This window comes from Aethalodelphis obliquidens, unplaced genomic scaffold, assembly GCF_003676395.1.
Source record: "Aethalodelphis obliquidens isolate GAN/ISIS:26980383/991018 unplaced genomic scaffold, ASM367639v1 scaffold8, whole genome shotgun sequence".
In the NCBI taxonomy this organism is placed as follows: Eukaryota; Metazoa; Chordata; class Mammalia; order Artiodactyla; family Delphinidae; genus Aethalodelphis; species Aethalodelphis obliquidens.
In genome coordinates, this window is record NW_020837952.1 from 49,356,927 (window position 1) to 49,372,247 (window position 15,321).

The window sequence follows — 15,321 nt, forward strand, 5'->3', positions numbered from 1 at the left end:
TTTTTTATTTGGTTGTTCAGTCATTGGCCCTTTTTTTGTTTGTTTTTTTTTTTGGCTGCATCAGGTCTTAGTTGCGGCTCAGGTCTTACTTGCGGCACGCAGGGTCTTCATTGAAGCGTGCGAGCTTCTCTCTAGTTGTGGTGCGTGGGCTCCAGGGCGCGTGGGCTCTGTAGTTGTGGCACACAGGGTCCAGAGCGCATGGGCTCTGTAGTTTGAGGCACATGGGCTCTCTTCATTGAGGCACATGAGCTCAGTAGTTGTGGCACGCAGACTTAGTTGCCCCGTGGCATGTGGGATCTTAGTTCCCTGACCAGGGATCAAACCTGCGTCCCTTACACTGGAAGGTGGATTCTTTACCATTGGTCCACCAGGGAAGTCCCTAGTCATTGGCCCATTTTTATTCTAAGTTAAATTATGAATCTTTACCTGAATTTCACCAACTAATAATAAAGATTTTGAAAACCTCTGTACATTAAATCCTTTTGGTAAGCACTGTTGTTGGAGAGAGAACTAGATGTCAGATGTACATGTAGGCTTATTATTTCAATCAGAAAACAAGCCTCTTTCAAGACACTGCTATTGGCTGAGATGTTTAATTAGAGGTCTTGTTCTTAGAAATGTACAATTTTGCCTGTTACTGTGTACCATCCTCTCATTTAATAAACAACACTGTAACACATAGGATATTATCCCATTTCACACGTAACAAACCTTATGCTCAGAAAAAACAAATAACTTGCCCAGATCTCACAGGTAATAAATAGCAAAGTGAAGTCTGTCTCACTTGGCAACTCATATTCTCTATTATACCACGTAGCATCTTACTAAAGTGTATGGTAATACTATATATATAGCACCTACATTGTAGTTACAATGTATGTGCACATAAATTTATTTAGTATTTATTTTATTCTAAGGTAGCACATACACATTATCTCATTTAATTCCCCCAACAATCCTATGAAGTAGATACTATCATACCCATTTTATCTTGGCTTTATTAAATAGACACTTGGTGAGTTCTTAATGAGCGAATAGATGAACAACTGAACAATGAGCAAATGAACAACTTGGCATGACCAGGCCAAGTTGGTCTAACTCTTGGTATTAGATATAGAGAGTAGTTGCTTAATCATTGAGGCAAAATATAATTTCTGTTACTTATGGAATGATGGTATAAGAGGTTCCGGATGGGGCATCGATGGGGCATATTTCAAAAGTGCATTCTTATTTAAATTTAAAGCTAAGTTGTTGCAACAAAGGGACCCCAAGAAAGAAGTGATTTAAGGACTGTAGGTGTTTATTACCTTTCCAAGTAACAGTCCTGAGGTGATCAACCATGCAGATGAGTAGCTCTGCTCCATGAGTTTATTCAGTGACCCAGTTTCTTTACAAGTTTGTCAAGTCATTCTTTGCCATTCAGCGTTGTTCTAGCCTATATTGGGGCTGCCACTTCCAGATTCTGGGCGCAGAAGGGGACAAGAAAAGGGAGAAGGCATGCCTGCTGTCTTAATGACACAAACCTGAAAAAGGCATACAATGTGTCCACACACATTCTGGCAAGAGCTCAGTCATATGGTCATGAAGAAGAGCTGAGGAGCGTGCTGTAGCTAGGCAGCCGTGAGACTTGCCACAGTTTTGTTACTATTTAAGAAAGGGAGAATGGATTTGATGAACATCTATCACTTTTCACCACAATGCCTAACAATTAAACAAACTCTTAGGAAGTATATTTATGAGGCTTTATATTATTTCCTCATTAGTCTGGGATCTTAGTTAGTTTTTCTGCCTTTATTATATACTAGAAGAAAACTTATACAGGATAAAATGCATTCGCTAGAACAGTGCTTCTCACATTATTTGTGATGAAGGACCAAGTTTTTTGTTTGTTTGTTAATTTTTCCCTAATTTGTGGTAGACCAGTACTTTTAAAAATACAGTGAAAATGAATCATTAAAGAAATAATCACATCCTTGGATGTCATAGCAAAGTCAAATCACTATAAAGGTTTCTGAATACATACTTTCAACTTTTTACACCTATCTCAACTTACGAACCTATCTCAGCATGGTCTGGGAACAAACAGTATGTGAACTGGTACCAATCTGCAGATACTTTTCAGTAGTACTCGTCTCAAAAGTGTTTTCTGGGAACTTCCCTGGTGGCACAGTGGTTAAGAATCTGCCTGCCAATGCATGGGACACAGGTTTAAGCCCTGGTCCTGGAAGATCCCACAGGCTGCGGAGCAGCTAAGCCCATATGCCACAGCTACTGAAGCCTGCGCACCTAGAGCCTGTGCTCCGCAACAAGAGGAGCCACTGCAATGAGAAGCCCACACACCACAACGAAGAGTAGCCCCTGCTGGCCACAACTAGAGAAAGCCCACACACAGCAATGAAGACCCAACACAGCCAAAAATTAATTAATTAATTAATTATTTTTTAAAGGTGTTTTCTAACTTTTGGTTGCCAGAGTACAGTAGACTAACTATGTCTGTATTGTAAGCAAAGACATTTTCTTTGTAAAACTTGGCTTTCAAGGAAACCTGCACAAGCCTGTTAGATAGCCTTATCCACCAGAGGGCAGACAGCAGAAGCAAGAAGAACTACAATCCTGCAGCCTGTGGAACAAAAATCACATTCACAGAAAGGTAGACAAGATGAAAAGGCAGAGGGCTATGTACCAGATGAAGGAACAAGAGAAAACCCCAGAAAAACAACTAAATGAAGTGGGGGTAGGCAACCTTCCAGAAAAAGAATTCAGAATAATGAGAGTGAAGATGATCCAGGACCTCGGAAAAACAATGGAGGCAGAGATCGAGAAGATGCAATAAAAGTTTAACAAAGACCTAGAAGAATTAAAGAACAAACAAACAGAGATGAACAATACAATAACTGAAATGAAAACTACACTAGAAGGAATCAATATCAGAAAAACTGAGGCAGAAGAATGGATAAGTGACCTGGAAGACAGAATGGTGGAATTCACTGCTGCAGAACAGAATAAAGAAAAAAGAATGAAAAGAAATGAAGACAGCCTAAGAGACCTCTGGGACAATATTAAACGCAACAACATTCGCATTATAGGGGTCCCAGAAGGAGAAGAGACAGAGAAAGGACTGGAGAAAATATTTGAAGAGATTATAGTTGAAAACTTCCCTAATATGGGAAAGGAAATAGCCACCCAAGTCCAGGAAGCACAGCAAGTCCCATACAGGATAAACCCAAGGAGAAACACACCGTGACACATAGTAATCAAATTGACAAAAATTAAAGACAAAGAAAAATTATTGAAAGCAGCAAGGGAAAAACGACAAATAACATACAAGGGAACTCGCATAAAGTTAACAGCTGATTTCTCAGCAGAAACTCTACAAGCCAGAAGGGAGTGGCATGATATACTTAAAGTGATAAAAGGGAAGAACCTACAAGCAAGATTACTCTACCCAGCAAGGATCTCATTCAGATTCGATGGAGAAATCAAAAGCTTTACAGACAAGCAAAAGCTAAGAGAATTCAGCACCACCAAACCAGCTCTACAACATATGCTAAAGGAACTTTTCTAAGTGGGAAACAGAAGAGAAGAAAAGGACCTACAAAAACAAACCCTAAACAATTAAGAAAATGGTAATCGGGGCCTTTCCTGGTGGCACAGTGGTTGAGAGTCCGCCTGCCGATGCAGGGGACACGTGTTTGTGCCCCGGTCCGGGAAGATCCCACATGCCGCGGAGCAGCTAGGCCCGTGAGCCATGGCTGCTAAGCCTGCGCGTCCAGAGCCTGTGCTCTGCAACGGGAGAGGCCACAACAGTGAGAGGCCCGTGTACTGCAAAAAAAAAAAGAAAAAAGAAAATGGTAATAGGAACATACATATCAATAATTACCTTAAATGTGAATGGATTAAATGCTCCAACCAAAAGACACAGGCTTGCTGAATGGATACAAAAACAAGACCCATATATATATGCTGTCTACAAGAGACCCACTTCAGACCTAGGGACACATACAGACTGAAAGTGAGGGGATGGTAAAAGATATTCCATACAAATGGAAATCAAAAGAAAGCTGGAGTCACAATACTCGTATCATATAAAATAGACTTTAAAATAAAGAATGTTACAAGAGACAAGGAAGGACACTACATAATGATCAAGGGATCAATCCAAGAAAAAGATGTAACAATTATAAATATATATGCACCCAACATAGTAGCACCTCAATACAAAAGGCAACTGCTAACAGCTGTAAAAGAGGAAATCGACAGTAACACAGTAATAGTGGGGGACTTTAACACCTCACTTACACCAATGGACAGATCATCCAAAATGAAAATAAATAAGGAAACAAGTTTTAAATGATACAATAGACCAGATAGATTTAACTGATATTTATAGGACATTCCATCCAAAAACGGCAGATTACACTTTCTTCTGAAGTGCACACGGAACATTCTCCAGGATAGATCACATCTTGGGTCACAAATCAAGCCTCGGTAAAGTTAAGAAAATTGAAATCATATCAAGCATCTTTTCTGACCACAAAGCTATGAGTTTAGAAATGAATTACAAGGGAAAAAATGTAAAAAACATGAACTCATGGAGGCTAAACAATACGTTACTAAATAACCAAGAGATCACTGAAGAAATCAAAGAGGAAATCACAAAATATCTAGACAAATGACAAAACACAACAATCCAAAACCTATGGGATGCAGCAAAAGCAGTTCTAAGAGGGAAGTTTATAGCTATACAAGCCTACCTCAAGAAACAAGAAAAATCTCAAATAAATAATCTAACCTTACACCTAAAGGAACTATAGAAAGAAGAACAAACGAAACCCAAAGTTAGCAGAAGGAAAGAAATCATAAAGATCAGAGCAGAAATAAATGAAATAGAAACAAAGAAAACAATAGCAAAGATCAATAAAACTAAAAGCTGGTTCTTTGAGAAGATAAACAAAATTGATAAACCATTAGCCAGACTCATCAAGAAAAAGAGGGAGAGGACTCAAATCAATAAAATATGGGAAAAAAACAAAACAAAACAAAAATGACTTTTCTCTTTTTATAAATATTTTTAGAAATCAATATTATTTCTATACATCAATTATATACTTTTAGGACAATATATAAATCATGATAGATCATTTGAATCCTCACATACACATCATAGCATATTTTGCTTGTTTCATAGTTAAAGCGAAAGCTAATCCTAGTTTTACAGATTCATAGTGAAAAGCCTACCATTCTGGAGCTGGAAGAAGATTGCCTTAAAGAGTTTTAATGCGTGTTATAGAGGAAGAAGAAAACCTAATAAAGTGACATGCTGAAGGTCACAGTTAACAAATGAGAGACAGCTATATTATGATCATGGACTTACAGTGGAAATCATACTGGAGTCAGATGATCTCAGTTGAGTCCTGGTCTTCTACTTCTTAGTTGTGTCCTTAGGCAGTCATTTAAAGAATAATATAGTAAATGTTCAGTAAGCATTCCTTAGATTGAGGAACATATATGAAAGTTTTTTTGTAAACTATAAAGCACATAAGCAAATAATATTACTATAATTATTAAAATTAGGAAGTCATCCCTTCTGATGCTAAGTCCACTGCTTTTTCTGAACTCTGCTGTATTTCATGCTAAAGACTTATTGAGAGCAGGAGTCGTATTTAATATTGCATCAAGTTAAAATTATGTTTATAAGGGCTCTATAGCAATGTGGAAAATGCTTATAATTACATTAAAAATTAAATTTAAGACAGAAAACAAGATTATATACACATGATGATTGTGACTGTGTAGGCTGAAGTAATATGCATGTTACTGATACTCAAATAGATTGACTAAGGATAAATCCTTCTGTCAGCTGCATATAAAATATACTAGGTAGTATAATTATGAATGTTTTTTCTATTTTCTTCAGTAGTTTGATGCATTTTACATTTTAAAGAACATATATACTTAAGTAATTTAAACTCTTCAGAAAAAAGAACTTTATATGAAGACAAATAATTTCTGCTGCTTGTATGAAAAGACTATTTTATGCCATGGGGCAAACCATCCAACCAGTACAATCACAAGAATAGCCTTTACTACTTCTCTCTTTCCTTCTTAGAAAGGAGAAGTGTCAAGACAACATTAATAGACTTCTACTAATGCTTTAAATTCAGGGAACTTCTTAGTACAGTCAGTTTATATTTTGGGTGCTTACTGTGTTCTAATTTCTCTGCTGAGGGCTACAAGGATTATGAAGAAATAAAACAAAAATAATCACAATTCAAAGAGCGCTTATTACATCCCAGAGTCTATTTCACGACAGCCCTCTGAGAAGTAAGTGATATTATTCCCATTTTACAAATGAGAAAGTGAGACTCAGAGAAGTAAAATAATGTCTGAATCACACAGTGGTGAAGCTGGGAATTAAAACCAGGTTTTTCTGATTCAGAAGCCACTATAGTACATTTTCTTCTCTCATAAAAGAAAGATGTGCTTTCCACCTTCAGAGAGCTTTTAGTAGTTGAGGCAAACTCATAAAAAGAAAACAGGAAGAATGTACTAAGCACCAATGATTGCTACAAATTTTGGTTTGGGTGTTCCTTGGAGGGGAAGAACATTGGGGGTTGAAGTGGTTAGGAAGAACTTTATATCAAAAGTTAATTTTAAGCTTAGCTTTGGAGAATGGTTAAAACTTAAATAGTCAAAGAGGGAGAAAGACTCATGCAGGTAGAGGGGAGATGGTAAGAAAGCAAAAAAGCTCTATATGAGATAATTCGAAAGGAATACAACTAGAGAGGAGGGTTTGATTGGTGAATAATATGAAAAAGAAAACTCAAAAAGCAGGGTGGCGGATCTTAAAAGCTAAACTGAGGACTTTGAGATTTTTACCTTATAATAATATATAAATGATAACCAGTACTGAGCACTTAACACATTCCGGGCACTGTTGTAAATACTATACATGTGTGATGTCATTTAAGTCTTAAAGTAGGTGAGACCTAGAGAAGTCAGTAACTTGCCAAGGTCACACCATTAGAAGACGGTAGAAGAACCAGCCTTTGAACACAAGAAATTTAAATCCAGAACACCTGGTCTTAATCACAACACTGTTCTGGTTCTAGAATCCATGGTAAGTTGAACAAGTTTTAGGCCCAGGACCACTGATCTTAAGTAATACACTTCACACCTCTAGTGATTTTTAACATTTAAGAAAGGTAATGTGACCAGATAATGACATCCCATTCCTATTCCTGCCACCCTTATACATCTTTAGGACAGTTGAGGAGAAGTTAAGGTATTTGTGTTAATGGCTTTCAGCTCTGCCTACTTTTCTGTGCTTATCTGGTCAGCTACTGTCAGTTAACCCCTGGCCCCGAACATCCAAGTTATGTCAGTCCATTGTTGGTTGTAGTTTAGTGGTTTTCAGAGTGTGGCTCCTGAACCAGCAGTGACAGCATCAACTGGGAACTTGTTAAAAGTCCCAATTCTGGCCTCACTCCAGACCCACTGAATCAGAAACTCTGGAGGTGAGTACAACAATCTGTGTTTCAACAATCCTCACCTAAAGATTATCATACTAAGTGAAGTAAGTCAGAAAGAGAATGACAAATACCATATGACATCACTTACATGTGGAATCTAAAGTACGACACAAAAGAACATATCTACGAAACAGAAACAGACTCACAGACACAGAGGACAGACTGTGGTTGCCAAGGGGGAGGGTGGTGGGGAGGGAAGGACTGAGAACTTGAGATTAGCAGACAAACTATTATATACAGGATGGATAAACAACAAGGTCTGTTGTATGACGCAGAGATCTATGTTCAGTATCCTGTGATAAACCGTAATGGAAGAGAATATGAAAAAGAATATATATATATACATATATATATATATGTATATATATATAAAACGGAATCACTTTGCTGTACAGCAGAAATTAACACTGTAAATCAACTGTACTTCAATAAAATTAACAACAACAACAAGTAATCCTTTAGGTGATCATCATGCGTGCTGAAGTTTGAGAACCATTACTGTAGTATACTCTAGGGTTTCCATTCCGGAGCAAACTACCAAAAAGTTTTTTTTTTTTTTGCGGTACGCGGGCCTTTCACTGCTGTGGCCTCTCCCGCTGCGGAGCACAGGCTCTGGATGCTCAGGCCTAGCAGCCATGGCTCACGGGCCCAGCCGCTCCGCGGCACGTGGGATCTTCCCGGAACTGGGCACGAACCCGTGTCCCCTGCATCGGCAGGCGGACTCTCAACCACTGCGCCACCAGGGAAGCCCAAAACTACCAAAAATTTTTGACAATACCTGGTATTAACATTGAGAATCTCAATCTTGAGTCTCTGCTGCTGGGTCTTGCAGTCTAACTTTCTGGAAATAACCATGGCTCCTAAGCTAACGAGCATTTTAAAAGGGCTTTTCCTCACCCTCTCTGAAGTAATTATACTTTGTAAGCACACCTAAGCTTTGCTTTATGACTTTAGTTCATTCCTGAAAACCTACCTCTAAGGGAAAAGTTTTTAACTCAGAAGGTATTTCCATCCATTCTAATGGAAAAAAAAATTATGTGTTCCATGGTTATCTAAGATACCAAAATAGTTTCAGATTTAAAAATATATCAGTTGAACAATGATAACAAGTTTGTATAAATAAATACTTTGAAAGTAAATAAAAACAGTTTGCACTTAAAATGTTATGTAATGATGAGTTATTGTACTTGCAAAATGAGGAAGAGAAGACTTGATAGAGGTGGCTGGTGGTGGAATACAAAGGAGTTATTCTTTGGAAGGGGCTGGAGAGTCAGGTGGTAGACTTTAAAGCTGGTAATCTTTGGGAGTTTGTGGTTATCTTGCACTTAAAAACAGCTGTAGCACACCTGGGCCAGCCACTGGGATACAGATGAAACATAGCCTCTGTTCTCAAGGAGCCTGGAAAAGGAGTGAGATGCCCCAACAGCTCACTCTGTAAAAAGGAACTAACTGCTTGTTGGAACTAAGTGCTATATAGAAAGAAAGCAAAGGAGGGAGTGGCTGCGGAGTCTTCTAGACCCCTTAGTCCTCAAATTAAACCTTAGAAAAAGAGTGGGGTCCTGACTGGTGGAAATGGGGACAGGGTAGGCCATGCTGAGAGAATGGAAGGAGAAAGGTTCAGGACATATGGTCAGGGGATTGGGAATCCCTTTGGAGCACTTGGAAAAGAAAGGAGAAGGAGGGTATGTGTGTGACGGAGACAGCAGTAGGAAAGAGGGCACTGAGCTTATTTCAGCTGCATTCTGCAGGCAACAGGGAGCTATGGAAAGTGTTTGAAGAGAACAGAGCATGTTTTAGGAAGAATAAAATCAACTGAAACAAAGTTATAGCACAGGAAAATAACATTAGGGCAAAATAAAGGTGAAACAGGAGCACCTTTGAAACATAGAAGTCGCGCAGGCACTCAACAGATGGGGTAATCGTAAAGAATGCTACCTCGCCTTGCTTGGTGTTCATATGCAAAGCAAAACTTTCTGATTCATCCAGATGTGTTACATGGTTTATTTGTTCTTTGTAATATTCTCTGAATAGAAATGATCGTATGGAGTATAGCGATGAGTGTGTCTGTTAACTATTCCTTTGTTATATTTTTATGTCTGATTTTTTTTAAGTTGTAATACAAAAAAGGGAGAGGTCATTGTCCAAGAAGTGGCATTACTTTTCAAGGGACATTACAGCAAAAAGCTACCTAACTGTTGTCATGTGGGGCAAGTCTGTGATGAGAAATGACATCAACTATGATGAGTTTAAAACAACTATGATTGAAAACTGTGCTTAAAACAGTCTCGGTTGCTGATCTCCTACAAGCCTTTAGATGAGGCAATTTTTAACTATAAATTTTATAGGCCTCTCTAATTTCTTTTATGTAGCCTTCTTATGTCCCAGAGTTTAACAGTCCATTTGGCTAATAGCCTTGGCTATGCCAGTTTGTATTCATATTTTGCTTTTTTTCTTTCTTGAGTCTGAAGGTGGAGGAAGAAAGAAGCCATATTACCCACAGATTTTTTTTGTTTTTGGATTTTATTGTTGCTCTTGTTTTTGGTTTAGAAAGAAAAGAGCTAAAGATTTCTGTGTTTTAGGGGCTTCCCTGGTGGTGCAGTGGCTGAGAGTCCGCCTGCCGATGCAGGGGACATGGGTTCGTGCCCTGGTCCGGGAAGATCCCACATGCAGCGGAGCGGCTGGGCCCATGAGCCATGGCCGCTGAGCCTGTGTGTCCGGAGCCTGTGCTCCGCAACTGGAGAGGCCACAACAGTGAGAGGCCCGCGTACCGCAAAAAAAAAAAAAAAAAAAGATTTCTGTGTTTTATTAGATATGTAGAACTCCAAATTCACATATATAGTATTTTATAATATCATATTTATTATGTATTTCTTAACTAGGAATGTAGATAATTTCCCTCTTGGGTAAAATTGTATGGGAGCAAAGGTTATTTAACTCCACCACCCAGGAATATACCACATAGGAAATAGTATGTAGAAGGTACTTTTTTTTTGTCTTGGGTGTGAAAGATCTGAAATTGGAGAAAATTTCCCATTTTTTATATTTTTAATAATAGGCACATTATACTTTCCTCCACCACAAAACTGCATTCATGAAAAAAATGCTTTAACAATGATATTAAAACATTAAATGGAAGTCCCTTCCAGTTATCAGGTATGTTAAAGGATAGAGTGCCTTTTTTTTTTTTTTTTTTTTTGGGCTGCCCCGAGCCTTAGTTGTGCCCTGCGAGATCTAGTTCCCTGACCAGGGATCGAACCCAGGCCCCCTGCATTGGAAGCGCAGAGTCTTAACCACTGGACCACCAGCGAAGTCCCAGGGATAGTTTTTTTTAGCTTGTTGGGTTAATTTCCTTCCCACCTCCATCTAGAGAGCATAGTACATTTAAAATGGACATTTCTGGGTTTCCTTGGTGGCGCAGTGGTTAAGAATCCGCCTGCCAATGCAGGGGACATGGGTTCGAGCCCTGGTTCAGGAAGATCCCACATGCCGTGGAGCAACTAAGTCCGTGCACCACAACTACTGAGCCTGTACTCTAGAGCCCATGTGCCACAACTACTGAGCCTGCATGCCACAACTACTGAAGCCTGTGTGCCTAGAGCCTGTGCTCTGCAACAAGAGAAGCCACCGCAATGAGAAGCCCGTGTACCACAACGAAGACTAGCCCCTGCTCACCGCACCTAGAGAAAGCCCGTGCACAGCAACGAAGACCCAATGCAGCCAAAACTAAATAAATAAAATAAATGAATTTATAAAAAAATAAAATTGACATTTCCATAGCTGTTTGACTCAGATGTACTGAGAAGATGCACATGGCCTAGGATTCCTGCCAAGATCATAATGCTTGACCCACAGATAGCCTCTTTTTAAAAAAGTTAAAGTCTGACGGTAGGTTAATAGAAACTTTGTAAAACCTTGTATTGGTCATAGTTGTTGTTGCTGTTATTTTTATAAAATGTAACGGGTATAGAAATGGTCAGCAGTGGAATGGTTATATCTGCTTGCTGCACATATAAGGTTTGAGCTTCAGAGACCCAGATCTGCAGTTTATGGAGAAGAAAGCTGGACATTGAATTTTGAGAGAATTATCAATGGTTCTTAAATTTGGCAATGACAGAAATAACTATTTTTCAAAAAATTCAAGATAGAGCACACTTTGGGTCCAATTAAAGAGTTGTTTCTGAGACAGTGGTAGCAAAATTTGGAACCAGGACTACTGCATATATTTGTGTAATCTGTGCCCTACACCAAGAGAACAAAGGGAAGCTTAAGATCCTGCCCACACTCTGAGCTTCCCAAGCCATGTGTCCTGGCACAGGGCTGCCCAGAGGAAGAGGGCTGTTTTGTAATTTGTCCACCCAGTAGGAACATTTTTTGCAGTTAGCCTGGAGAGGGGCACCTTTTTGCAGTTGACTCAAAGGCATCATATATGCTAGCTGAGCCCTCTTTGGAACCCAACACTTGGAATAATTTTTATCAGTGTTGTCAGCAAAAGATCTCTGGGGTCATTTGATGATTAAATGTTATTACACGTTAGCTAAAGAGAGTTCTAAGGTTTATAAAACATGGGACTACTGCAGTAGTACTACTCAGAAGAAATAGCACAGCTGAAACTGGGCAGAAATGCAGACTTCTTTAAGTCTTTTTATGAGAGCCTATACTTGTAGCCAATTGTGAACCAATTCTCAAGGCACTAATCTTTATTTCCAGGAAGGAAACAGCTATGATTCAGATGATTACCTTCTATCCTGATAGTATGTGTAGTCTGATGTTAAAAATTCATTGAGAACAACGCCATATAAGACATTTGAAACTAGTCAGTTTAAAAGAGAATAAGTGATTTTATAGAAAGAATATTGGGCTGGAAATTAGGAAACCTATACTCTATCTTTTGCAGCCCCACTAATTCACTCTGGCCCCATACAAGTAACTTAACCTTTCTGGCCCTCAGTTTTCATATCTGTAAAGTAAAAGAAGTACACCAAATATAAGGTCTCTTTCAGTTCTAACATTCTGTGACTTTAAAAAAGTAAAAACCTTTTCTAGCCAGATCTTGAACTGCAGTTAAATACATTGATAGAGATACATTCTGTTTTAAATCACTTAAGCCAAATAATGATTTTTTCATACTCATTCTTGTTTTCCAGAAACTCTGTGAAGGCATATTTAAAGTCCTTTTAAAGGACATCCCAACAACATGTCAAGTGTCCTGCCTTGAAGTTCTCCGCATTCTCTCCAGAGACAAAAAGGTTTTAGTTCCTGTAACAACTAAGGAAAATATGCAGATACTGCTGCGACTAGCCAAGCTAAATGAGTCGGATGATTCTTTGGAGAAGGTGTCAGAGTTCCCAGTTATTGTGGAGTCATTAAAATGTCTTTGTAACATAGTGTTCAACAGTCAGATGGCACAGCAGCTCAGCCTGGAACTTAACCTTGCTGCAAAGCTCTGTAACCTCCTGAGAAAGTGCAAGGACCGAAAGTTTATCAATGACATTAAGTGCTTTGACTTGCGCTTGCTCTTCGTCCTGTCACTTTTGCACACCGACATCAGGTCACAATTGCGCTATGAGCTCCAAGGACTACCGCTGCTAACCCAGATCTTGGAAAGTGCCTTTAGCATCAAGTGGACCGATGAATATGAATCGGCCATAGACCGTAATGGACCTCCTCTCTCACCTCAGGAGACAGACTGTGCCATTGAGGCCCTCAAAGCTCTCTTCAATGTGACGGTAGACAGTTGGAAGGTGCATAAAGAGGTAAGGTTGAGAAGAATATTCTTATCTACTTGGAATTTCATTGGTTTGGGGTGTCCTTAGAGCTGCCTGCCAGAGACGAATGCTAAGTAGGGAAATGGAAAAAGTTTCCAGTTCCCTCATTAATCAGTTAAATGACTCAAGATACATTTCTTAACCATTATAACTCTTATTCTTCCCATTTGTGTAACACTTATCAGAAGAATAGGGTGAAGATTGACTACTGTTTTGTAAGATGCCAAATACAGTTCCTTTTCTGAGTTGTACTATCATGTGTCTTTTTTTTTTTAAGTGCCTCTTTCAGGAACAAGGTTTAAATGATGGATTTAAAGGGAAACAAAACAATGTGATTCATAAAGGTATAGGCATTTTCATTGCCTGCAGTCTTAAAGAAACAAAGATATTCAGGCAAGTTGAAATTGATCAATCAGAATTGATGTCTGCTCAATAGAGTAAAAGACACTGTTTATCACCTATCATCCTAGTCTCCTAACCCGTTACTCTGTAGTGTTAGATAACTATCAGAAGTGTAGGACAACTAGATAGCCATGCTTATAACAGAGTCCTAGAAAACAAGTATAATTATACCAGAATATGGGAAAGTTTATTTTAAACCACTTGACTTATTGCTAGACTAAGATCCTTCTCTGTGGCTTGGACCTTCTAGCAACCCAAAGTGAGGCAGATTTGATAGTTTAAATTTGAGTACCCACAAGAACAATATGCTAAACAAGAAGCTTAGTTTAAGGAAGTCAATAATTTTAAGTAAACTGGACATAAACTTTTTCCCTTGCTTCTAGAATCTTAACATTTCACATTTACCCGCTCTATTTAACCTTAAATAACTCATAAAATTTAGTCTCTGCCTTAAAAAAGAAAGAAAAGAAAAGTATTTTGGTGCCAGAGCAAATTATCTTTTCTGACAATTGACTTTAGGACTTAGGCTAACATTTTGCTGTGTCCATTTGAAGCAGTTCTTACCATGAATAAAGATCTGTTTTTGCCAGCAGCCTACTTTGAAAGGATTATCTCAGTGCAGTGCTATAGTAGGAGTATGCAGGCATCTGGGTTTTAAAGTGCAAATAGGTCTATATTTTGAAACCAAATATTTGAAGATCAGTCCTAACAGCTGTTTTAGATGACTGTAGTATGGTCAGTTTTTCCTGGGACTTGGCAGAAAAAGATGTGGAAAGCCCACATGCTCCATTTATGCTTTGAAACCAAATATTTGGAAGTATTTAAAATGTTATGTCTCTATGCTTATTTGGTACCTTCTATGGTTATTTTTCTTACACTGTTTGTTTTGGTGTTTTTAAGTTCTCCATTTAGTTGCAAGAGCTCTTCTGAGACTGTTGGTTTGCCATTGTTGGAGCCCCTGTTATTTAAATTGTGCCCCAAATAGTAGCTTATGCTCTTCAGATTCCTGACAGAAAGGGTTTATAGTTCAGTGGCCACACATCAGCATATGTATGGAATAATATGTAATAAATATCAGTATATTGAGATTAGCCCTAATTAGTGTGCTTCAATTATAATTTATAGCAGGGCTGGAAGAAGCTTCAGAAAATGTTGAAGTGGCAAATACTTATTCTGTATTATAGAATGTTTATTTTCCAAAAGATACATGATAAAGGATCAGTAGTCGTGAAGCAGGCATCTCAACAGAACTCTCGTGAGTCATGGATCACTTTATACAAGCATTATAAAATGTGCCTAGTTAATATGACTCTGGGCTATTATTGAAGTTATCAGAAATTGTGAACAGTATTGAAAACAGGACCTTGCCAACCCACTTAGGCAAGAGTGTGGGAAAGCTTATTTTAAACCACTTGAGTCTCCATAAGTCTCTAAATTCAAATTTTAGCAAGCATTTAGTAAATCAGTCAACAAATATTTATGAACAATTGCCAGGTATTATGCTAGGCGTTGTGTAATATATTGGCAAATAATACACATAGTCTCTGCAGACTTCAGTTTTATTGGTGATATAGGTAATAAGTAAACAAATATATAATTTAAATTGTGTTAAGTACTAGGAG

The 15,321-nt window shown here is 38.4% G+C and overlaps 1 protein-coding gene across 5 annotated transcripts in view; it reads left to right on the top strand.

The window, feature by feature from the left end:
• Positions 1–15,321, top strand: part of RIC8B (RIC8 guanine nucleotide exchange factor B) — a 120,491-nt gene that overhangs the window by 29,700 nt on the left and 75,470 nt on the right. For all 5 annotated transcript variants that reach the window (XR_003432984.1, XR_003432985.1, XR_003432986.1 and 2 more), the window contains exon 3: positions 12,677–13,285. Coding sequence is in view for 2 of the 5 variants with exons in the window: in XM_027107440.1 (XP_026963241.1) it covers positions 12,677–13,285 (609 nt within the window). In the remaining 3 variants the exon portion in view is untranslated. The remainder of the gene's footprint in view (positions 1–12,676; positions 13,286–15,321) is intronic.